General features: G+C 45.5%; 3 protein-coding genes across 3 annotated transcripts; 2 read left to right on the forward strand and 1 right to left on the reverse strand.

The window, feature by feature from the left end:
- Positions 1 to 1908: 1908 nt before the first annotated feature.
- Positions 1909 to 5254, forward strand: irx1b (iroquois homeobox 1b). Its single transcript, XM_003969005.2, has 5 exons — positions 1909 to 2391; positions 2942 to 3184; positions 3418 to 4207; positions 4344 to 4401; positions 4921 to 5254. Exons 1-5 carry the CDS (start codon positions 2155 to 2157, stop codon positions 4967 to 4969), a joined length of 1377 nt encoding a protein of 458 aa, XP_003969054.2. The 5' UTR covers positions 1909 to 2154; the 3' UTR covers positions 4970 to 5254.
- A 10300-nt stretch (positions 5255 to 15554) lies between these two features.
- irx4b (iroquois homeobox 4b) lies at positions 15555 to 18893 on the forward strand. The gene is made up of 6 exons (XM_003969004.3): positions 15555 to 16059; positions 16309 to 16482; positions 16617 to 16729; positions 16852 to 17008; positions 17099 to 17252; positions 17323 to 18893. Exons 1-6 carry the CDS (start codon positions 16015 to 16017, stop codon positions 17895 to 17897), a joined length of 1218 nt encoding a protein of 405 aa, XP_003969053.1. The 5' UTR covers positions 15555 to 16014; the 3' UTR covers positions 17898 to 18893.
- A 3947-nt stretch (positions 18894 to 22840) lies between these two features.
- ndufs6 (NADH:ubiquinone oxidoreductase subunit S6) lies at positions 22841 to 23955 on the reverse strand. The gene is made up of 4 exons (XM_003968955.3): positions 23769 to 23955; positions 23427 to 23480; positions 23097 to 23219; positions 22841 to 22977 (listed from the first exon to the last, which is right to left on the reverse strand). Exons 1-4 carry the CDS (start codon positions 23910 to 23912, stop codon positions 22909 to 22911), a joined length of 390 nt encoding a protein of 129 aa, XP_003969004.1. The 5' UTR covers positions 23913 to 23955; the 3' UTR covers positions 22841 to 22908.
- Between the last annotated feature and the right edge of the window lie 205 nt (positions 23956 to 24160).

Consider the following 24160-nt stretch of genomic DNA (forward strand, 5'->3'; position numbering starts at 1 on the left):
AGACACACACATACGCATACACACACACACACACACACACACATGCACGGGGTGAATGCACAAGCAGGCCGAGGCTGTGAAGTTGAATGGCATAGCTCAAAGCCTTCCTCCCCCTATCCCTGCCTCTTTCTCTCTCTAAACCGCCAAACCATTCTACCCCCTTTTCTCCAGCTCAGAGGAATTCATTAACTGCCTCTCCACAGAGACACTATGGAAATCAGGCAGCTACAAAGGAGAGAGAGAGAGAGAGAGGGGGAGAGAGAGGGAAAGAGGGAGGGAGGAGGCGGTAGAGGTGGTGAATGGGGCTATATTATCCTGTTAGATGGTGGATATGTCTGGTTTCCCTCCCCTGTCATGAGAAAAACATTAATTTTAAGTGAGAAATGATGGGGAGGGAGAGAGAGAGAGAGAGATGGAGAGAGTGAGGAGAGAGAGAGAGAGAGAGAGAGAGCGAAATAGTGAGGGTCTTTAACATTGCTCTTTTATCGAGCTGAAATGGAGAGTCCCCTGGCTCCATTTACCTTGGCAATGAGGATAGAGTCGCTCTCCATGAATGCCATTTAAAATGCCATGGAGATTAAGCATCCCCCCCTCTCTCTTACACACACACGCACACACACACACACACACAGCAGCAGCAGCAGCATCAGTGGCGGCGGTGCTCATCATAATATGTGTTTAGCAAAACAGCTTTGAGATTCATGAGTAAAGCCCTTAAGGTGCCAGAGCCGAGGAGAGCGGAGAGAGACAGAGGACCATCACTTAGCCAGAGTGTGATTTAAGCACTGTAATTAAATCATTAGATGGGCCCTCCCTCTTCGCCTCCCACTCTCCTCTCCTCTCCTCTCCTCTCCTCTCCTCTCCTCTCCTCTCTTCTCCTCTCCTCTCCTCTCCTCTCCTCTCCTCTCCTCTCCTCTCCTCTCCTCTCCTCTCCTCTCCTCTCCTCTCTTCTCTTCTCCTCTCCTCTCCTCTCCTCTCCTCTCCTCTCCTCTCCTCTCCTCTCCTCTCCTCTCCTCTCACTTCATCAGGGCTCCTGTGTGATATGATGAATCTGTATTTATGGAGATGGAGTAATTACACAGTTAACCTCTGAGGGAAGCCAGGAGGGCCACAGGGCCACCGAGCAGGGCGCTGGGTGCTCAACCTCATTAGCGCTGCCCAAATGGGCTCATGTGACCGCGTGTGTGCTAAAGGAGAAGATTAAAATTCATAACAGACTGACAGATTGTCACACCGTGTCCACCATTACAATTAAACACTTTTCCTGGACAATATATATGGTTTAAAATCTTACAAGCACGTGGTTTTTTAATCAACATACGCCACCGTCATCTGTCATTATCTGTCCAGGCCCTGCAGAGTACAGTAGCTCCATTCTTCTCCGAGGAACATCTGTCATGTTCCACTCCACGGCTCCTGTGGGCTCCGTCATCTCTTATCTGAGTGGATCTCTGTCATTACCTGCTGCCATCTTTAGCTCCGTCCACAAAATATGCTCCGATGACTTCCGTCGATAATCGCCGACATTCCTCTAAAAACTGGCCGAGCATATCGATGCCTCCTGGCCCATCTGCCGGCCAGAAAGCCGCGGCATACGCTCCGGATCAGCTGTCGCACAAACCTCCCATTATTACATTTATTAGTAATTATGGCAGTCTAGACTTGTAAAAAAAAAAAGTAGAACAAAATGAAAAAAGCTTCCGCTTTACAATCAATAAAAATATTGGTAATAATAACTTTCTTTTTGCGGGGACGGAGTTTCGCATAAATAAGATCACACACATTCTGTCACACGCGCACGCATGCACACAGCCGACCTGGGCTAACCAATGCACTAATCGCCTGCCCCGGGCAGAGGAGGAGCTTGGTGCTTAAGTAGGCTGCCAATCAGTCAGTCAGCTTCACATCCAGAAGCTCCTGCGGCCAGACGCGCGCATCACTCCAGGTGCCAAAGTACGTTAGTGAGACAACTCCGGATCCGTGGACGTGGAGAAGCTTGGCATTTCTGCAAGGGGTGATCCACACACCCCCGTTATCGTCTTCTACTTCATTTTGTGGATTTTTACTTTTCCTGGTCTTTTTTTTTTTCATCACTCCCGCCTCTTCCTCTCTTGAGCGGCTCTGACTTCTGAGAGATTAGCTTTACGCGCGGACATGTCTTTCCCTCAGCTGGGGTATCCCCAGTTCCTCGGTGCCTCTCATGAGGTCTACGGAGGTGATCGACCGGCCTCTGCCCGTGAAGGAGGCACCGAGGGGGCTGTCAACTCGCCCGCCGCTGCCGCGGCTGTCGGTTCCATGCTGGGGATGTACGGGAGCCCGTGGTCGCCTCACAACTACAGTGCCTTTCTGCCGTACAGCGGAGCCACAGACCTCGCCCTCATCTCCCAGATGGTGAGTTCTGTATTCTGCAGGTGATGGACTCTCAGAGTTCTGCATGCCGGGAAGTAACGCGCAATTACGCAACAGTGTCAAGTAATTAAGAACAGCTCAGAGCTTCCTTTGATGGTTAAGATTTCATTTGTATTTAGGAATATTATTGTTGGGATATTTCATCACTATGTAACGTGTAACGATTTTCCAGATACTTTGTCTTAGTGTCACACATTATTAAATAAGTCACGTTTTGTTTGCAAGATTTCTTTCCCAGATGCGTTTTGTAAATAAAAGTAGGGACATTTTTGGAAAATGATACTATAATTATAAAAACAATTCTTGGTGCTAAATGATGAATATAAACACGGTTTTATACAAATAGATGAATATTTTAATAGTAACTAAAATTACCGAATTTGTAAGTAATTTTAACCGTTGACTTTAACTATTTATTTGCTTAAATATCAATTGGATATTATATATACATATAATTTTTTGCACTTTTGTGAATTTGGACTAAATAAATCAGGTCACGTCACTCCTTCATTCCCCTCTGAAACATTGATAGAGTTCCCAGTATGAGCTGAAGGACAGTCCCGCGACTCACCCGGCCTCTTTGCCCGTCCACGCCGCCCAAGGATTTTACCCGTACGGCCAGTATCCCTACGGGGACCCGTCGAGGGCCAAAGCGGCCACCAGAGAGACCACCAGCACGCTGAAGGCCTGGCTGCAGGAGCACCAGAAGAACCCTTACCCCACCAAAGGAGAGAAGATAATGCTGGCCATCATCACCCGCATGACACTCACACAGGTGGCTTCTGACTGATTATTAAAAATGGCTCTCTTGTTTTTTCACTTTCACATTTTACATTATCAAGTTGATATTTGCACGTTATTGAAGTAGTGGTTTTGCTTTGTTTTCTAGTTATTTTATTTATGCGTTATTTTTAAAATGGAACGACAGCTGTGGGTTTGTTTTTGGAAATCAAATTTCCTATTATTAATTTTGTTCCATTTACTAATGTGCGCATTATATTTTCACAGGTGTCAACGTGGTTCGCGAACGCACGCAGACGCCTGAAGAAGGAGAACAAGGTGACGTGGGGCCGCAGCGCCGAGGACCGTGACGGCCGCATCTTTAGCAGCGACAACGAGGACGAGCATGGCAAGAACGGCAGCGACGACGAAGACGAGGAAGAGATCGACCTGGAAACGGTCGATATCGAGAGACCCGAAGATCAGCGAACCGGCGAGCAGAGCACCGGCAAAGAGGAGGGAGAGACGGACCCTGGCGCCGAAAAGCAGGCCTCGGAGCAGACGCAGAAGAGTTCGGACAGCAGCAGGACGCTCTCCGCGGAGGGCCTCAGAGGAATTGAGGCGTCTGTTTCTCTCAATAGATCGCCTGTTGTCAAATTGGATCCTTCTACCGGCAGACAGGAGTGCCAGAGACCTCAGCAAAACAAACCTAAAATCTGGTCCCTGGCTGAGACCGCCACGGCCCCGGACAACTCTCATAAACTTCCTCCCGCGGCCCATGTGCACCACCCGGCGTTAGCCTCCGCCGGCCACCCGGCGTTAATCCCGGGTCATGGGATTTACACATGCCAGATTGGCAAATTACACAACTGGGCGAACGCAGCTTTTCTGAACGCCAACTCACTTTTGAACATGCGGTCGTTGCTCGGAGGGGCGCCCCCAGGACACCTGCCTCCACACGGCGCCGTGCCGGTCGCGCGTCATGACGCACGGGCCGCAGCGGCGGTGTCCGGCTACTCGGGCACGGAGGATGACAGTGACGTGGAGTCGTCGGAGAGTTTCAGTCCCAAAAGAGACGGTATGGACATCATTTAACCGCTATAATCAGCCCCCTTAATCACTCCACACATGCATTTTCGCTAAAAGAGTAATTATAGTTCTGTAACTGTACACTTTTATTCATTATTGTTTTATTTATTTTTATGTTTCTGCAGAAGACACCGAGCACAGAAATGACTCCATCAAGTCCCCGTTTCAGCTGATCACTGACAGGTAACCTCGTTGATTTCAAATAAATTTGGCACGATGACACGATCAACCCCCCCACTTAATAAAAAAAAAATCCTGCCCAACGAACCATAAAGTAGAGGTAAACACTGTTACACCAACTGGGCAGAACTCAGGAGAACATAAATCACAGGGCCGTCTCGACTTTAACGCCTCGTCAGGCAGCGGTCTGATATATCCTGCGGGGTCCCCCCCCACACACACACACGCCGAGCTATCGCCAACTGTGTCATTTAAATAATCTCCCTCCGTTTATTCACGCCCCCTCACTGAATGCAGCTAATGTTTTTCAAATAAAGCGCTGATAGCAGCATCAGGAATGCAATGAAGCGTGTAATGGCATAATTTACCTTTAGTTTTGGTTGTCCATTTGCATAAATGGAGTTTAATATGATTTGGGATTGTATTCATTCAAAAGGTGACAAATATTTCAAAGATACGTAAACCATGAGTGATAAACCGGACCTGATTTCACCTGTGTAATCTCTTCTTGTTTTCTTTCAGACCTCATCATGGGACAACACCACAACGGGTCCTGACAACAACATCATGAGAAGACAACAACGATAAAAAAAAGAAGGAATACATTTATTTAACGGAGAACAGTTTAATGAAGGATATTTTTAATGGGGAAACCTGTTGTAGTATTACTGTTTAGCTTCAAGACAAAGAGATTTTTGGGGGGGTCAGATTTGCTCACATCTTTCCTTTTCGTCCTCTGTTTTTATTTGTTTGTCTCCTATATTGTGAATGAGATCCTTGAGAATTGTAAATATGGGATATGAATTTGTCTTTAAAGAATATATTTTCTGGTAACTAAATAAATGTCATTATAGTCATTTGTTATCTGAGACTGATTCTCAAGAAATAATGAAAATCTAGAAGCCAGATTTAATTCCCAGAATTGTTATTTACTGATTCAAATCAATATTATTTAATCTGATCAATCAGATTTTTATGCTCACGCCATAGTTTAACTTTCCCTTAACACACATGGTAGCCTTTATTATTAAATCAGATTGAATCCACCTTTTAATTTGCCATCTCGGTCGCTGAGTCGAGTTTGTTTTACACTCTTCGTGCCAGATAAAGTGTGCAGTGTCAGCCCTTATTAGCAAAGAAAAAGTCTCGGCCATATTGAAATGTGCTCTCTTCGCCAAAAAACCCAGAGACTTATGCCAGTGGCTTGGAAGCCAACGCAAACGCTGCTGAAATTGAAAATGAAGATTTCCAGGACCTTGTGAACCCGCGCCTGGGCTGAAAGCACAGGCCTCCCCGCTTTAAAGTTGGATTATACCCCCTATGTGCCACCACTGCCGCCTCTGAAATATGGATCAGACGACAGGAAAGGCCAGCAGCCAGTATGGGGGCGGCCGCTCGCGGGGAGGTGGATGAGAGGAGTAAAGAGGTGTGTGTGGGGAGGGAGGGAGGGGGGCACTGTGCATCACTCTGAACCATCCATGAGCTTCAGAGGTCCAGTAATGGATTGTATTCATATAGAAAAAGGGCTGTGGAGGTCTGTTTTTAAAAAAAAAGATGGACTCTAAATATTAGCAGCACTTCAGTACGTCTAAACGGGCCTGTGGATCCCCAGAATCTTGCACAGCTTAAAAGTAAAGAAAATAAAATCAGAGTTTAGAGGCCGCTTGTTGTAAGCTTGTACACTGCTCAATCGTAGGATGGCTCGGGCCCCCCAACGGATGGGAAACTGGTCAAGGCCAAGGAAACCTGATTGTGGAGCATTAAGACACCCGTTTTATAGCTCCTGCTCCATCCTAACCAGGCTGGGAATGCCAAACCTGGATAGCGGTTCTGAATCCAGACTGGGTGGCCTGTGCTGGATTACATGCAATAGCCAATAAGAGCGGGCGTGCGAGCGAATATTTGTGATCCAGCATGTTTACATGTGAAGAATCAAGAACAAACATGTGGATATGAGTGGTTGGTCCTGATGAAAGGGAGCTAATTTAAATCCCTTTTTTGGCATCAGTCTCTTCAACCGCTCCCAGAACACACAACCTGCCCCATATTTTAACCTGATTTTTGACATTAAGACTAATCTGAAATATGAATTTCATTTAATCCACCTCAAGTCAAGAACCAGTGGTGCAATGCTCAGAGGTCGCCCAAAAGTCACATCTTTTTGGCCTCACCTCTCAGGGTAGGGATCCTTTAAACACCATTATTAGATTGGTTTAACAAAAACAAATATGTTATGGGCCCTTTATTTATATTTATATTGTAAAGAGAAATACGGCCTTCGATGTAAAACATAGTGTTCAACAAATTTACCTGAGGAAATCAAATTGTATTAGCAACACTAAGCTAACAGACCCAGATTTCATACTTATTGTCTCCTACTACAGGTACAATTACTATGAAAAAATGAATTTGTTAAATGTTTAATCCGAGGCTGAAAAGGGGATCAACCCTATACTGAAAATGTTCTGTAATTTTTACCTTTTGCGTAGGTGCTGCAGGAAAATTTCTGGATCCGTGAGACCATCATTCATCTCCGGAATGACAACAGAGAGAGCAAACTCAAAAGGGAGAGAGGAAGGGATGATGCAGTGAGAGCTATCATTGATGTGAGAACAACATGGACTGGAGCCAGATACTTGAGGCCATTTTCACTTCCTGTGCCAGCTCTGACAGACTGCCACCGCCACCACTGAGCAGAATATCAGCCACGCGTTCTCATAACCACGCTTCACTTTTTCTACTCTTCATTCCAGCCAGACCAGGCTACTGTACTTCCAAGTACCCAAACAATATGTTATTCTTTCAAACTTGGATGTATCAGTGAGCTTAGCATGATGGGGCTGAAAATGACATCAAAAAGCTGTTTAATTAGTCACAGAGAGTGGCCAAAACATGTTTTGTTGTGAGCGGGCTGGGGGAAAAAAAGAAAAAAAAGCGAGCCGATCCAATTTATGATTAGTGTTTTTCTGGCGAACGGTGGCGGAAACTTCTTCAGAGTTTCAAGTCAACACTTCCTGCTGGTTGTTTGTCGCACAAGCTGCCACGCAACTTTTCAGAAATAGACCTGGTACAGGCTGTAAAAAGCCAAAAGTGGGTACAACCTCCGCTAATGCTTCTGGAAAACACTCTTTGTGGAGTTTTTTAGAGTCTTCTCAGCCCCTCAAACACTCAGTGTGAATAGAGTCTTCATTGCTGCTTTGGTATTCTCATATAGGCCCTTTGCTGGGTCCTAATCCTTATTAAAGAGGTAGATTATGGAGGGGATTTGTCTTTGATTCGCCTGTCCCATTGCTCTTTTCTGTCAGCACCTCACTCTCTTTCTCCACATCATTCTCGGCTTCTTTCACCGCCTCTCTGCCCATCTTGATGGGTCGGTCGGGGATCGAACAATGATTTTCTCCATGTGCCATCCCCTGCACACACTCCCACCCTCAGCCGTCCTCCTGTGATTACGGCCGCGTATATGAGGCCCCCCGATCGCCTGAAAAGATTTGTTAAAGGCCCCCAGTGGATGAGAGAGGCCCGGGCTTGGAGGCCAGGCCCTCATGTGTAGGTCTATCCCTTTTCGAGGCTCTCTGCATGGGGGTGAGCTTTCCAGCTACAGCGGTTACCCCTTCTACTCCAGCACACAGAGATAATCGGGCTTAGGTAAAGACGACGTGCTCTTTTGACAGTCATCAGCTCATCATTGATCCAATCAAGCCCAAATCCACCATTGTTTGACACTGAAAATATCTCAAATCCGCTTGTGCGGGAGAGAGAGGGTGCGCTCTTTATCCTGCCAATCACTCCTGACATTCCTGCCCCTGTTGCCATGGCCTGGGGTCAAAGGTTGAGAAAACAGAGACTCCGGGTGAATATCGGCCAGTGAAAGGAGGGACTTGGTGCAACGGACCCATCGGGCAACCGACGCAGGGGGTAAATGTAGACAAGTTGGGGCTGTATAGCCCCACTGAGAGGGCCGGTCGGACAGAAAGAGACACGGAGAGGCAGAGAAAGGGCCAGTGGAAGAAAAAAAGAGGGCAAGAGAAGAGTGCCTGTGAAGAATGAAGCCAAAAAAGGGGTTAGGGAGGTACGGTGTTTGATCGCCAAATAGGCTGTACAGAGCTTGACCTGGAGGGGCCAGAGGAAGAAAAGGCCCGATACACAGATAAAAGCTCAGGGATGAAGTAATGAGTAGGCCAGTTCATATATCTGGAATTTTTAATGGGTTTAATGGATTTGAGGGAGACAACCCAAACAACAAACACCAATTAGAGTCGTTAACAAACAATAGTGTTGTGTGTGTGTGTGTGTGTGTGTGTGTGTGTGTGTGTGTGTGTCCATCTGCAATTTGAAATGGAAATGTACCTCCCAGAGCAATGACGCTCAATGCATGTCACTGCAGGATAAGCAGGGCACCGGGTTAAATCTGTTGTAATGTCGTCAAAAGAATAATTTTCTGTACCCAGTGTATACATATGTGAGCAAACGTTTAGAGCAGACAAGATATCATAGGGAATTTAGTCCATTCACTGTTCTTCCACAGGGATTAGCGGAATTAAGCGTTTACACAAAAGCAAAGTATCAAAACTCATGAGTAATTCAGCAAGCACCGCTGTTCCGAGTTTACCCGTTTCTGCCGCTTAGCCGGTGTTTATTGTGGCGCTGCAGCTGCCGGCGCGGCACAGACAACCCGCAAACACCGTCGACGCTCTTTAAAGGAGGCAAATTTAATATACAGGGGAAATACACACAACAAATGGCGTGAAAGGGTGGGAGCGATAAGTCTGCTCTCTTGTTGTCTGCCCATTCACGGCTGTAATCTGAAGGGAAGAAGCAGATTAGGGAGGGTTCGTGGCCGAGTGCTCGCATCGCTGCCTCCTTTCAGCCATTTTGGAACAATGTTTATCAACTGGTTTGTTACAGCGTGGCAACTTAGTTCGGTGTGCTGCTGTGAGTGTCGTGGGGTGGTGGTGGTGGTGGTGGTGGTGTGTGTGTGTGTGTGTGTGTGTGTGTGGGGACCTCACCGTGTCTTTGTCCGTCACGTATAAACGGTGCGTTCGAGTTCATCCACATCTGGCTTAGCAAAATCACAACCACAGCTTTCATATAGTTTTAGGGACCCTTAATTTTGGGGGGAGTCTGAAATAACTTTGTAGACCTTTTCTCCATTCTTTGTTGTAAATACGATAATTTGAATTGGAAAAAAAACGTACTCATTTGTTATCAACCTTCAGCAATAAACAAATAAATAAATAAACTGTGGTGTCTTTTCCTCTGCTGATAAAGACAGATGACTTTGTCACATATCGCTACAGTGTAATTACACATGATATGCGCGCAATCTGCGCGCACACACACACACACACACACGCACACACACTCATTCATCTGCCCAAGTCATTTAGGGTAATAGAGCTTAATGGAGTATATTAACCCCGTCCAGCTTGTTTCCCCTCTTAGATGTGTGTGTATGTGTGTGTGGATGGTTGTGGATGTGCACAGGAAAAGAAGAAACCTGCCAACTGTTTATCTGCAAGGACATACACACACACACACACACACACACACACACACACACGCACACGCTGGGGGAGCAGAGATCTCGTTTCCCACTGTCACAGATGCTTTACCCACCTCTCCATTAGTGACGTGATTGGAGTGGACACAGAAAACCAGCAGCCTCGTTCCCACAGGAGCAATCTGAGGAAATTATTGCCCCCGCCAGTCTCCAGGGAGCGTCAATGTTCCACAGAGAAGCACTTAATCGACTGCTATCACATGCGGCTCTCTGTCATCCACCTCGTGCACGTTTTCAATAATTTGGTGTGGATTTATTCTTTGTGAAAGCGCATGCGGTCGCCTGTCAGTCAGCGGAGGCACGCCGGCGCACGGCATCAGGAGATCAGATGGTGTTAGACTGATGAGGAAACATTATTTAGCCCACATCAGCTAATTTTCAGTGTGAGCCAATAACTAACATTCCATAATTACAGCAAGCTTCCTGATCCAAATGGGATAAAAGACAAAATATTTTATAACAAAACAGGCCTGATGTTGAGCTGGACACCACTGGTGGTCAGTGATGCCTGGGAGGTCCAGTCTGAGTACCAACATGAGACCTGGAGCCACCGTTGAATATATGCATGCAGACAAGCGGACCACTCTACCATCTTTGGTCATTTACAAAAGTCAGTGACTATCTGACCCCTGCTCAGTGATAACTGCAAGCTGAGACGGATGGGCGCGCGCACACACACACACACACACACACACACACACACTCGTTGTAGTTCTCTGAGACACCAGATGATGGCACTTGAGGTCTAAGACAGCGCAGAGCTCCTGAAATGCTGGTGAGAGGTTTTGGTTCTCGGTTTCCATTTTTAACCCTGAAGTACTTCATGTCCGCTCCAACACTGTTTACATGTCCTGCATAACCACAATTGGAAATATCTTTATTACAGGTGCTATCATAAAGGGATGGAGGACATGAGAATTTTACTGTCGGTACAAACGCAGCCTAATCAGCATCAGGTCGTCTGAGGAAAAACTCTCATTAGCGGATAATTATTGATGCAGTGCTGATAGAGAGGCAGATAATCTTGATTAGCCTAATTTACCTTCTTCTGGGAAAATGGGGAATTCACCCCGTGGGATCAATAAAGTGCTATTTCCTTTGATAAATATGAAGCTGCATGTGAAAGAGGAGAAAATTCCACCCTCTCAAAGCTTTAACAGTAAAAATAGAAGGTGTTCAGAGGAATGAACCATATAGCTGCCATCTTTATTGTTTCATGTCAGATAAAAAAGGTATTTTCCAATACGTGTTTTAGCACCACTGGTGGCTCATTATTACAGCTCTGAAATCCAGAACATTCACAGATTATTGTCTTTTTGAACTGTCTTAAAACCAGGTGACCAAAGAAAAATACAAATCCATCATTAGATCCTATGGCAGCGAATGTTACTTCCTGAATTTTGAAGGATTTCTGTGTCTTACATCATGTTTTTAAGTCTTTCTCTGGATTAGAAACATCCCCAAAGTGAACACCCGATTATCTCTTTAGAAATTAATTTTTACATCGTTTTATTTATATAAAAGTTCAATCGGTATCTTTTTCAAGAGATGTCATGTAACCACAGGGTGGAAATAAATCTAAACACAAACACAAAGACAAGTGGCATTCAAATGACAACGTGGCCAGACACCGACAAAGAAACTGTGAAAACACGTGAGGAATGAAGAGATAAACAGATACTGTAGCAGACAGAGGATCAGTGAGAGTTGAGGTTAAAGTGTTTGTTAAAGGCTCTATCGGTCCCTGCGGACTGAGGCTTGAAGAGCTGAATAATGTATGTCCGCTCTCCCGGAGTAATGAAGTGGAAGTGATGGGGGGGAATACGGCTAGCCTCTCAGGGCTCAACGCAAACTGTACACACTCTTAAGAGCTGCCTGTAGCCTAACCCTGTCTCCCTCTCTCCATCTCTGGCCACCTTTGATGCGCGCACACTCGCCTGCCCGCGCGCACACACGCACAGCAGCACAGCAGCACAGCAGCTAAGAGGGTTAGCTTGTCTCTGTTCTCATATCCTACATCATTGATGAGGAAGACCGGGGCATTTATAGTATCCCACTTGGAGCCCAGCAGATCCTGATCTCCCATCAAGCTCTTATTAGATGTGAGCAGAAGAGCAGCAGATAGCATGGCTGCTGCTCGGCGGTCAGACAGGCACTTGGTGTTGGCAACCTTGTTTGTGGATCAGATCAAGCCTGGTTTGCGCTTGTACTTGGACGGTGGCGTCGTGCTCAACAAGCAGCAGCTGCCGTAGACTCATGGCTGTGATAGATAGAATGGGCGAGCCCTCTCTTCCTCATGATCCATTCATTGCTCATTTTTCCTACAGGACAGAACGTTGGAGAAACGGAGAACACTCTGCTTCTACCACTCCTGTCTGATATCTGATGAACAGCTACCTATCTACCCTACTCTAGAGGTAGGGACGCAACCTGGACAGGTCAGAACTCTCGTATCTGTCCAGTAGATTCTAGCAGACTCACACTTTGGTAGCTTAGCTTAGCATAAAGGGTTCGATCCTTCATTAAAGCCTCCCTCACCCTAACCCGCTCTTAGGTCAACAGTCTTACATACATCAGTTTAAAAACACCCAAGTAAAAAAATGGATTCTTTTTGTAACTCTAAATCTCCAGGATTCGGTTCCTTTTAGGTCTGCTGTCAAAAGCTGGGAAAGGTACCAAAATAACCCCGGCCTTGGTGACCTGCGGTCGAGGGAGGAACGTGGATAAAACTGATACAAGGACGCAACAAGAGGGGCAAAAACTTCTGGGGTTGCTAAAGGGCATTTATGTAATGGATGCCAGGAGGCTTCGGCTATGAAGGTCCTGGGTTTGAATCCCGCTAAAGGCCTCTCTCTGTGCCAGTTTCCCTTACAACTTGCTCGACAAAGGCACTGATTCGGACTCCTGATCTGGTCCCTGGGAGCTGCTCACCAGCCCCCGCTGCCCCTCAGACATGGGTCACATTCTGTCTTTGCACCATCTCCTCCGCGACCATCACTCCCGTCAGCACCTTACAGGCTCCAGCTTCACCTCCAGTAGGAGGAGTAGGAGTTGGTTTGAAGCCCCTAAATGTTGACTTGGCTTTTTCCTAACCACCCGCTAATGTTTGGTTGGTCGGGGGAAGGAAAAGCTAAATCCAAGACGAAGGCTCAAAAAGCATCTACATGTTAAAAAAAGCGATTAAAATTGCATAGATTTAAGGTGGAAAATAATTCAAATGTGGCGCTGTGATTGAAAGAACTTGTGATCGCAGTTGTTTGGTCCTCCCTTCCAAACACTCTCCGCACCGCCTCACCGTCGTCCTCATCCCACATTAACACGCTTCTATCATTAACCCCACGCCCCACCTACTGCATAATAGCTTGAGCTGGGTGCAGGATGGAGAGAATAGGAATGTTTCCTTTCTTTTTTTGTGGAGCATCTTGAATGAATGATTGATGCTGGGGGAGCAGGATCAGAACGATGTAATCACGGTCTAACGAACCCAGAGCCTTACGAAATATATACTGGAAGAATTTCATGAATTTATAAACACACCGTATATTAATATATAAGTAGTCTATTGAATATGCAGAAAGAAGGAAATAAGATCACCTATCCATCTCCATCTCAGCGCATTCTTTAGATTTGTTCTCTTTAAATTCAATCTGCTCGTTCATCTACATCTCACAACTTATTTCCTCCGTAAACTACATAAAACCAAGATTAAATACAGCCGTGTTCATTGTCAGAGGCCCAACAAATTACCCTTCTCTGTGACTGATGTGTGTTTTGTGTAACGCTGCGGAACGCCGGCATGAGGAGATAACTTCATCTGCGAAGCTTTGACCACAGATGAAGGAGCGACAGTCGGAGCGTGTTCGGTGGATGAGCACCTTTCACGGGACAAATGGAATGTCAGTCAAGCACTGGTACACAGATGCATTCTCCCCGGAGAGGCCGGAGATGCTTTCTGGTGATGCAGCTCTGTTGTTCCAGCCCTACTCTGGCTGCACTGGGAATATTTTGTCCTTTTACCCCTCCACATCCCCTCGCTCCATTTCAGATCCCCTGACTATTAATGATTTTTCTTTCCCTTCCCAAGTTTGCCCCCTTCTGTTTTTTCTCCTTTTCTTTTCCTTGTGTGGGTTTGCTAATTTCTAATGCAACTTTCTTCTTGTTTTCTCTCCACATTTCCCCGTCTAAATTCTTTGCATTCCTTCCAATATATTTTAATGATAAAGACTTGAGGAGGGGGATTTTTTTGTGAAACCAGGAGGGGATGCAGGCCGGGTTGCATACACCATGCTGTAGGTTTGTCCACTATTGTTGCTTTTCATGAGGCGACACCTTGCCAAGAGGTCCGTGCAGCAGCGCCAGTGAGGGCGCAGACGAAAAAGGTCCTGAAAACAGACATACAGTAGAGAAAACAAGGGAAATTAATAAAAAACTGTTAAAGAATGCCTGAATATTGGACTTATTGACAAGAAAGATGACCCTAAATCAACCATGATGTGTACATGAGGCTCAAAAAAGGCAGTTTTTACTCAATCAAAGTAAAATATTGATATATGAGTAAAATGTTCATCCAAAACACCCGTCAACAATCTCAATATCATGAAAATAGGGGATTTTAAAGATATATATGTTGTTGCTTTATGACAAACATCACTGTGTGATTTTGAATTATACTTGTTGGCGTCACACATCGCCATGGTAACAAATATGTCAGGTGTGTCTAACAAATACGGTATATTGCTTGTAACACACAAATGTTAAAATGTAAATAGAGCTTCTAATGATGATTCAGTTTTTGACTCATCCAGCCACTTCATCCACCTCTAATCAGGAGTGTGGGAGGTGCTGGAGTCCAGCCCAGACACTTTAGTGGGTTTTTATTGGCTAAATCCAACAATCTGTGGTCAAATCTCAGCCAAAGTGTGATCACAATTTCGTCAAGTTTTTAAAAAAAAATGTTATTCCCAGATTCAGATCTGAAGCATGTTGGCGCTTCTTCCACACAGAAATAGATAAAAAGCAAATATTTGTACTAAATTTCTGTCACCTTACAAACCAATAATGCCTGACTGTTGACATTTATGCACAAACTCATTTATCATATACATACACACGCTCAGAATATGAGATGAAATCGAAAGAAAGAGAGAGTTTAGGACGAAAGAAACATTTCCTCTTCGCCGGGACCGACTTGATTTTATTATTATATACATGACAAGTCATTCAGTTGGTAAAGGTGCTTACTCCAGGGAATAAAGAGTGTTTATTCTTTGATTAATTTGCTTTGAGGAGACGTGAAATTCCCCCCACTCATGAATACGTGGATGACAGGGAGAGTTCTCGGCAGTGACAAGTTATCTAAACTACAGGGCAAAACGATTATGCTAATATCAGGTGGTTGTCATCAATCATCTCATGTCAATGTGGTGTCAAGGCGTCACGTTCCTGATTCCCCTTCCGGCCGTAGCACGGCGCGAATGCGTGTGTGTGTGTGTGTGTGTGTGTGTGTGTGTGTGTGTGTGTGTGTGTGTGTGTGTGCCGGGTGTTTATTTAGACAGGAGAATTGATCACTTCCTTATAACGCCTGGGGACTTCCAGGGGGCTACATGGGTGCTTTAAAAGCCGGTTGGGAATTAATTAGATGAGTTTCTTCATCTTGGTATCAACATCAGAGCGAGCGCGCAGATTCCGGACTGACGTCACAGAGACGCGCCTTAAAAACCAAAGAGCGCACAGCAGAGAGATACACGCTTTGATCACACGCACACATGCAAACACGCTCACCTCGCATTAGGATACTGGAGGTTCCGTAAATGTCGCAGTAGCCGGGTCACTGGACCAGAGGGGAAGAATGTTTTTGCGCTGCGTAAAATGAAAGTCGTGCGTAACTGCTTGCGCGTTCGTATTTGGAGAAGGCGGTAGATTATAGACACAATATCTGTATTCTGGAAGTTTTACCGGTTCATCAGCTGTTAACCAGTGGGAAAGTGCAGCAAACAGAGGAAAAGTGCGCGGTTATTGTTGGATGTAGTCCAGTTTCTGATCCTCCTGGAGCCATGGCTTACTCTCCGCTGGGATACTCCTACTCCACAACACCGCAGGTACTGTGCGCATTTCTACATATTTATTATTTCCCCGTGACAGCTTTCACATTGTCAAAATAACACCACACCTTCTTTTTTCAACACCTATATCGCAACAATATTCTGAGGGGGGGGGGGCATTTAAACTTTAGAAACAACTGAAATCGAAAATTTTGTGAGGCAAAAACAACAGAACGAAATAATCACCACAAAACTGGACCTTCGTAGTGACACGTTGAGAATAATTTTGGCCTATATTTGCCACAGTTCCTGATGACACCCAACTCGCTGGCCGGTTGTCTGGAGCCCGGAACGCCTCCCTCTCACTCGTCGCTGCGCCCCACAAGCCAGCTCACCTCCGCCATTGGAGTCTACAGCGGCCCATATCCAAAGACCCACGGTTACTATAACACCAGCGAGGCCACGGCTCTCTATTCCAGAGTAAGTTTATTTGCCTTATACGTGTTAATAAAATTCCCATCATTTAACTAATATCTTTCCTAGACAATAAGAAATGATCAGAACAAATCGCAGTTTATCTTTTGGGACTTAAATTGTTTTCTAAAACTTTTCAGGGGACACTAGATCTCAAAGACAGAACTGCATCTGGACCTGTGACACCATCTCAGACCTCTGCCTACTATCCCTATGAATATCCGTTTGGCCAGTATCCATATGATAGATATAGGTATGCCCCTTCAGACTTTAAAAACATGACTAATGGTTCATCTCACACATAAAGGTATCATACAGGATGTATAATGAAATAATAAAGGCTGACTTGTTTATTTTGGGTGTTTTAACCCTCAGCTACTCTTGTTCTGATGGTGCTTCCCGTCGGAAAAATGCCACCAGGGAGACCACCAGCACCCTGAAGGCTTGGCTGCAGGAGCATCAGAAGAACCCCTACCCCACAAAGGGAGAAAAGATAATGCTGGCCATCATCACCAGGATGACCCTCACACAGGTCAGTTTTAGCAAAATATTGTCCTTTTGCGTTAGCTTTACTTTGCTGGCCCTATTTTGTTGTGATATTTTTGACCTTTTTCCTTCTCAGGTGTCTACTTGGTTTGCAAATGCGCGCAGGAGGCTGAAGAAGGAAAACAAGGTGACGTGGTCGCCACGAGCTTGTAAAAGCTCTGACGACCGAGGCTGCGAGGACGACAGCGATGACGCCGAGAAGCCAGTCGGTAGCGACAAAGACATCCCCGGTGAGCCGCACATTCTGCCCGCGTCAGAGTTTTGGGGTGTGTGATAAGCTAAGACTTGGTGTTGTTGCAGACCCGCCGTGCACAGACCTGCAGAGCGACCTCGAGGACTTCGACCTGCTGGAGTCAGACGGTTCAGACTGTGAACCAAAGCCGCAGTTTTTTCCCGGGGACGATGGCGCGGGCAAAGACACGCCCCTCTCGCACGGCCACGTCGCAGAGCCGCTGCACAAAAAAGACGGACTGTCGCCAGAGTGTCCCAAACTCACATCGGTCCACCAGCAAAACTCCCCCTTCTACCCCAACCCGGGCCTCCAAAGTGCAGAAGCCAAACCCAAGATCTGGTCCATCGCTCACACTGCCGCGTCTCTGGATGGCGCCCTGCAGGCAGAGTATCCGCCCTGCATGCTGTCGTCGACTGGCTCCTCCTCTCCCGCGTACGCGTCAAACATGGCGCTAACCAAGGGAGACGGGCAACAGGAGTCGCCGGTGTCCACCCTCAGAGAATGGATGGACGGAGTCTTTCACGGTCCACCTCTCCAACATCACAAACCAGCCGAGGTGTGGAAAGATTTTGCCAGTGCTGGGATGGACAGCAGGACGCTGGGACAGCCCTTCGAACTCATGAGGTCGACAGCGTCTTTGTAGCTTGGCCAGCACCTTATCAGAGGAATATTTCAGAGACTGCTGGACGTCTATCTTTTGGTGTCGTTGTGACTTTTTGAAATTGACCCTTGACCCTTGGCTGACATTTCAGCCGCGCTCATAGTTTACACTACGAATGCTGGCAGATGTAGCATTAAAACCATTTTTTTAAGATCAGATTAAGATTCTAGGGTGAGACAGACAGCAACAGGCTGCTAAAAGTTAATGGGAGGTTGACCTAAAAGACAATATTCAAATTAAGCTTACATTATTTATATAAGTTGGTTAAGAAACATGGCTGGGTTTTAAACCGTTCTGGCTGCAGGGTATTTACCACCCTGTTTCCACCAGGGTGGTAAATACTGCATTTGTGATTAGGAGACAGATAAGTCAGGAATTACACTTTTAAGTAGGCTGACTGATGACTGAAGTCCATAATTAGCTGCAGGCACATATGCAGTTATGTTATTACCAACCAGATTCAGGTTCGCCTTTCTGTTACCATTTGCTCAGCAGGATAAATAAGATACTTTATTTCTTTTTACACAAGTATTTTAATTTAACCCTGATCTCCTGCAGCTGGGAACTTGCCTGTGTTTTCACAAACTAAATTGTATTGAAGGTGTTTGAACCATATTGAAAAGTTTGGTTTGATCTCTTTTCTTAAAAATGTGGATAATGTAACCAGAACATTCCTGGTTACCTGGTTAAAATGCTAAATCTTTATGCTTTAATTGGTGGACTTCAAAAACATCCTATTGACTTTAACATATAGAAGATTTGACAGGTAAGGTTTAACCCTCTTGATGAACAGGAGTTGGTCGGTTAAAAAAAAGATAATATATATATATATCGAGTTTGGGTATCTGGGTTAACACAAATGTACATGTGAGGATGTACGTTTCACACACGTGGAAAAAACTCTACACAATATTGTATACCTGCACTGTAGCCTGCACATTCACTGAGTCACAAAAATTAAAGGTGTATTCAGCAGCATGGCAACGTTCTCCGAGTGTCCTTATATCAGCTGACCACTGCGCCAGAACCACTGCTATCGGCTTTAATGGTGCAGATTTTGGTCAAGGATGGTTTGGAGCCGCTCCGCAGTTTTGTGTGTGCGTGTGTTTGTTTCCGCGCGCGTGTGTTTTTAGGCAATGAAAGCGGGAAAGTGGGCGGTATTCAGCCGTGACTAATGGAAACACACAGAGGAGGGTGCTGCTAAATTGTTAAATCGATGCCACATCCACCTCGGTTCCAGATATAGCTGCAATCAGCGATGCGTCCCTTTTCATTAGGCCGCTTTTGACTTTGTCAGCCTGGGACTGCCAGAAAATCCAACATGCACAAAATGCTTCATAAAACCTCTTAAAAAATCTTAAATAGGTGTCACATCTTTAGCCGCTTCGGTGGCTTCTCACGCGACCGATGATGGTGAACAGAAGTAAACTAAAGCAGGAGGGGACGACGTTTTCATTAACGCCAACTGTTTAAGGAAACCCTGAAAATGTTTTACACCTTCCGTGGAGAAGCGGGAGGATTGGCAGAAGTTGTTTTTTTTTGTCACCCTCATCCCCCCCTTTTTTCCCTCGGCTGCCTGTTTTCGATTTAGGAAGCGCGATAAAGTATTTATCAGAACAGAGCAGGAATCTGCCTCGGCTTTGTATGGAATTAACCATTTCAGATTAAATAATTCAGGATGAATTCAACCGAGAATTTCATTCTGTTTCTGCCTCATAAATAAGTCAGATTTGAGATGATAAATAATGACATCTTGTCTTCTTATTTCTGTAAAGTTTCCTCGGCTTGCTGTCTGAAAGTGTCTGTGGTTGGCTGTGAAAATGTTCCCCTGCTCAGACGAATTTAATAATGATCCAGGGGGGGAGTCTCTTTCTTAAACTTTGGAGCTGCCGTTGACCTCAGATGGTTGTCGGGACAGAGAACAGTGAGCTGCCCGAGGGTTTCGGCCCCAAAGTTTGGGCTGAAATTGAAAAACATCAGTCCCCACAGAGTCCTTCTTGGGTTTGCTCCATTACCAGCTCTGACTCGGTGGCGCTCTGGGTGCCACTGCTGGTGCTTTTGGGGTGGATCCCCTGCTCCTCAGGCCTCCTCCGGTTGGTGAGGGATGGGGGGGACGGGAGGTCTCGAGCCCGGACACAGCCTGGGGTTGTGAAAGCTGGCCTCTGGCTAGGTTGATGGCGATCTGTCCTCGGTCATCTTGTATTCCCGCTCTTGCTGTGGGGGCTCCCCCGGTGGTTCCTCGCTGCTTTGCCTCGAGGGGGGAGGTGTGGTCCAGCATCTTTTGTAGCAAGCAAAATAAATCAAATAAATAAATAAATAATAAATAGATTAACATACAAGAGACCCCCCTCTTGGTTAAATAAAAGAAAACTTCTTATTGAACTAGTGACGCACACAACAAACACGCTCACCTTCAGAAGGGACATGGACAAACACAGGCCAATGGAGAAAACCTGGACCACAGATGTGGACGCTTCCAAGGCGAATTAAAGATTGATGGAAGAGCTGAAGGATGACTCTAATGTTTAACCTCCACTCAGAAACGTTGACGTTTGCAGGAACCGGGTTGATATTTGAAACAATCTCATTTAGCAGCTTTGTAATGGTGGGTTTGTTTAAAGGTGTGTGTCGGCACTTTTACAGGAGGAACTCCACCTGTGCACTGTGGCCCGTGTGTGTGCATGTCCCCACTGTTTCCGTCTGGCTTCAGAGACTAGAACTAACTGATTCATATCAACCGATGTCATATAATAAAATGATCAAAGATCTTTTGAGGACTCCAAACGATGCACCCTGCACCGTCCAACAACCTCAAGCTCCCCCCTCCCCACCTCAGCCCTCCCTCACCTTCCTTCCTTCTCATTTCAGACTCATCTTCTTCTCTGTTCTCCCTGTTTACCCCCCCATCTCCGCCTGCTCTCGACACACCAGCGATCCACTCAGCAGCCAGCCTGACACGAAGCCCTGCTCCTTGGGCCATATAATGTGATTAAGGCTCAGCGCGCTGCTTTGGCAGTTTGAGGAAAGTGCGGCAGACCCAGATCGCCCTCGCAATTCGCGACTTTGAGGGAGCATTGAAAGGAAGCCTTCCCATCATGCATCTGACATTGTGTTTCTCTGAGCAGATCTTGAAAGATCTCCACTGGAATGTGGAAACAGGAAGTACTGACAGCTTTAAATGACTCTCCTCCTCACACCTATTTCCTTTCAACACCGTCTGTCAGATAGTAAAACACACACACGTGCAGTCTCTTGCGCCTTGTCACACACACTTTAGTTTCGGGGGCTATCAAAGTGCTGAGTGCAAACCCTCTCCTACAAAAACTGTCACACGTCGCCAGAGGTGTCTCGCCCCGCGCAGTAACCTTCGGCGCTCCTGGCACAGGAACAAGTCATTATTTCCATGGTAAAGGTCAGACGCTCTGTCACCTGACTCTAAAGTGGAGCTGAGTGGAGCTGCCCTGAGACAATGACCAAAGGTCAGTTTTCTGTTTTGCCTCTCAGAGGGTAAGTATAGATTTGAGGATGGGCCATTTCACGATCTGCCTTTTGGTCACAGTGGCTTCCAGACATGGAAGTTCAGATAATTGGCTACGGGGAGCTTCATAATGAGCCTGAGGGCCTGTAATATGACACATCTTCAAGGGGAAATATTCTAATGGGGCAATTACAGCAAGGAGTAGGATGTTTTGTGCTGAATGAGTCATTGTTGTGGAGGTGCACTTGGCTCCAGAATATTGGTTTATTTAAGTCTGTTAGCTAGTGTGATTCATTTTAGAATGTTTAGAATGTTTTTCCACATGATAATTATTATTCCGAGCTTCATAATAGTTCAGGCCACTTTATCTTCTAGAAGTCTCCTCAATAAGGCGGCTTCGTGGAGGATCTAGGAACAAGTCGCTGCAAATGAGAGGGATTCAGAATTATAAAATGAGATTAGTCGATATTAAGATTGTTAAATTATTCAACAATCCAGAAGAAAGAGACGTTGTTTAATTCAGCGTGATTCATATGCTCAGTTTCATCTGAGTATTTTGCCCCCGGCGATGCCTCCAACCCAACCAGCCGCCACCTCTGAATTGCTCCGACTCAACCGCAAAAACCAACCAGTCAGAGCCCTGACACTGACCCGGCTCGCCAGCTACGTTTTAACAGTGCACCTCTCCTCCCTTCAATCACCCGAAGCTGTCCTGACTATAGATGAGGTTAACTACAGCATAGGCCTCACTTCCAGGAGTCACCGGGGCCAATTATATCAGCCTGACTACTCTTCCCAACCTGAGCTCTCTGATGTGGAAAATGCAGTTCCACTGGCTGCATCACTGGGGACAGAATAGGCTAGTGCTGTCTGGAGCCTCAGCCAAGTGCAGGCCAATTTGGCATGCAGAGGTCTATGGAGAATAAGCCTGATGAAATATATATATATGATCTTCTTCAAACATGTATTGTTCCACACTATCAGACTGGCTCCTTGCTGATGGTTCTCTGACTTGGCAGAGCGAGACTCTACAAGGGAAGCTGATGTGGGCCGGTGCACACGGACTACTAACCGCCTCTTTACAATAAGGAGATGACCCATATCTGGCTTATTGATTTGACTTCAGTTGTTTAAAAATAGTTGTAAATAGCTCTAACCTAGTCTGGCTTTAAAATGTATAGATGTGTTTAAATTTTGAATGCATTTAGTTTTAGTATATTGAGGTTAATCTTTTGCGTCACACAATTGTACACGCACCTTCAGGATGCGCAAAAACCCCAACCTAAGTCTCCGACGACCCCTACTGGTTGAAAGGGGAAACTACATCTGACAATTCAAAAGGAATAGCTCTTTTCCTACACTCCTTTGGTGCGCCATAAAAACAGCGGTCCTGAACTCTGTCAGGAGCGGAAAAACCTTAGAAAATAAGGAACAACGTTTACAGGAATCATTTCTCAGATACATAATTTATTAACCAATATGGCAATTTATACAGAGTAGCAGACATGACGTGTTTCAGTGATGGTGCTTCTGTTTGAACCGCAATCCACAGTAGCCGCATGTGCCAATTTTTGTATCCTTATCCTGGTAAAAAGAATAAAATTCACAGTTAGGATCTATCAATATACAGGGTTACTGTATTATAGAACAATAAAGATATGTGTGCATCATTTCAAGTTATTTCTTTATGATGCTTCATTCACCAGGTTTATGTAGACTTTGGGATGCCCCAGAGCTCCTCCACCTCCATCACAGGACACCACCCTGGATTCAACATCTGTCACTGGCTCCTCAGCCACCAGCTTGATAGCAAAGTTCTTGTTCACCTTAACATAATTTCAGTTCTGTCAACGCGTTTCTTAAAGCTTAACAGTATAAAACTGATGACAACCCTGATTGAACACAAATTCCTTCACATAAAGTAAAACAGGTTTGGAGAAAATGTTTTGTGGCTTAAAAAAACATGATTAAAGTTTATGTGGTATTTTATACATGCATACATTTTCTCTGCATGTTGGAGATCAAATTCTTACCTCCTTTTGTCTCCCGGTGAATCTGGCTCTCCTGTAGTCGTCCTCGTCGTAGACCTGACAGAAAAACACCATCATAAACCAGCATGACCCAAACAAAAATATTTCATATTTTGCTTTTGAGAGACTCATTTTGAGAAATCGCTGCATCCAAACGCTTAGGCATCTCCACACGGATATTCAATGGCACATAAATGCAAGCGTACATGTTGTACTAGGGAACCTTCTAAAGAAATGTCAACTCAATAGATCTCTAAAACCCGAGAAATAGCTAGGTAGTAAGAGGCTAAGCTAATGTCGGAAAGACGGACGGTAAAGAAGAAAACCGTTTTAATCGAAGCTTACCTGGCCAGTGTGGGTAATAACCTCGCCAGTACTGGAAGTCTCAACACTGTAATGACTGACAGAACCAGCAGACAGCCTCAAAGGTGAGACCAATAGCTTAGCATTTTTACTGAAGGACAGAAGTCTACCCACAGCAGCGGCCATGTTTACAAAAACCTCTCTTCCCGTCCTGCATTGCGCGAATATTAAAGTGGGCGTTTTAACCCCCCAGTTTGGTCTTTAAGGTGAAGTGTACTTTAAACGGTATCTCGCCCAACTTATATTTATACTATAGCTATTGGTCAAAAAAGATAAAAATCAAAATTCATTTATATGTATATTCATAGGTAAGAATGATCAGGAGGGCAGTAACACGGCCAATAGAATGTCTGATAGACCTAGCTGAGGGTTTT

The sequence above is a fragment of the Takifugu rubripes genome, chromosome 12 (genome assembly GCF_901000725.2).
Source record: "Takifugu rubripes chromosome 12, fTakRub1.2, whole genome shotgun sequence".
Taxonomy (NCBI): Eukaryota; Metazoa; Chordata; class Actinopteri; order Tetraodontiformes; family Tetraodontidae; genus Takifugu; species Takifugu rubripes.

What these genes read in the sequence shown, in the direction of transcription:
- irx1b (XM_003969005.2), top strand. Translation starts at nt 2,155, where the DNA reads ATGTCTTTCCCTCAGCTGGGGTATCCCCAGTTCCTCGGTGCCTCTCAT. An exon ending in TCGCCCTCATCTCCCAGATG is followed by an intron (nt 2,392 to 2,941) that starts GTGAGTTCTGTA and finishes AAACATTGATAG; the next exon opens with AGTTCCCAGTATGAGCTGAA. An exon ending in TTTCAGCTGATCACTGACAG is followed by an intron (nt 4,402 to 4,920) that starts GTAACCTCGTTG and finishes GTTTTCTTTCAG; the next exon opens with ACCTCATCATGGGACAACAC.
- irx4b (XM_003969004.3), top strand. Translation starts at nt 16,015, where the DNA reads ATGGCTTACTCTCCGCTGGGATACTCCTACTCCACAACACCGCAG. An exon ending in CCACGGCTCTCTATTCCAGA is followed by an intron (nt 16,483 to 16,616) that starts GTAAGTTTATTT and finishes AAAACTTTTCAG; the next exon opens with GGGACACTAGATCTCAAAGA. An exon ending in CCAGGATGACCCTCACACAG is followed by an intron (nt 17,009 to 17,098) that starts GTCAGTTTTAGC and finishes TTTCCTTCTCAG; the next exon opens with GTGTCTACTTGGTTTGCAAA.
- ndufs6 (XM_003968955.3), bottom strand. Translation starts at nt 23,912, where the DNA reads ATGGCCGCTGCTGTGGGTAGACTTCTGTCCTTCAGTAAAAATGCTAAG. An exon ending in TTATTACCCACACTGGCCAG is followed by an intron (nt 23,481 to 23,768) that starts GTAAGCTTCGAT and finishes TTTTTCTGTCAG; the next exon opens with GTCTACGACGAGGACGACTA. An exon ending in TCACCGGGAGACAAAAGGAG is followed by an intron (nt 23,220 to 23,426) that starts GTAAGAATTTGA and finishes AATTATGTTAAG; the next exon opens with GTGAACAAGAACTTTGCTAT.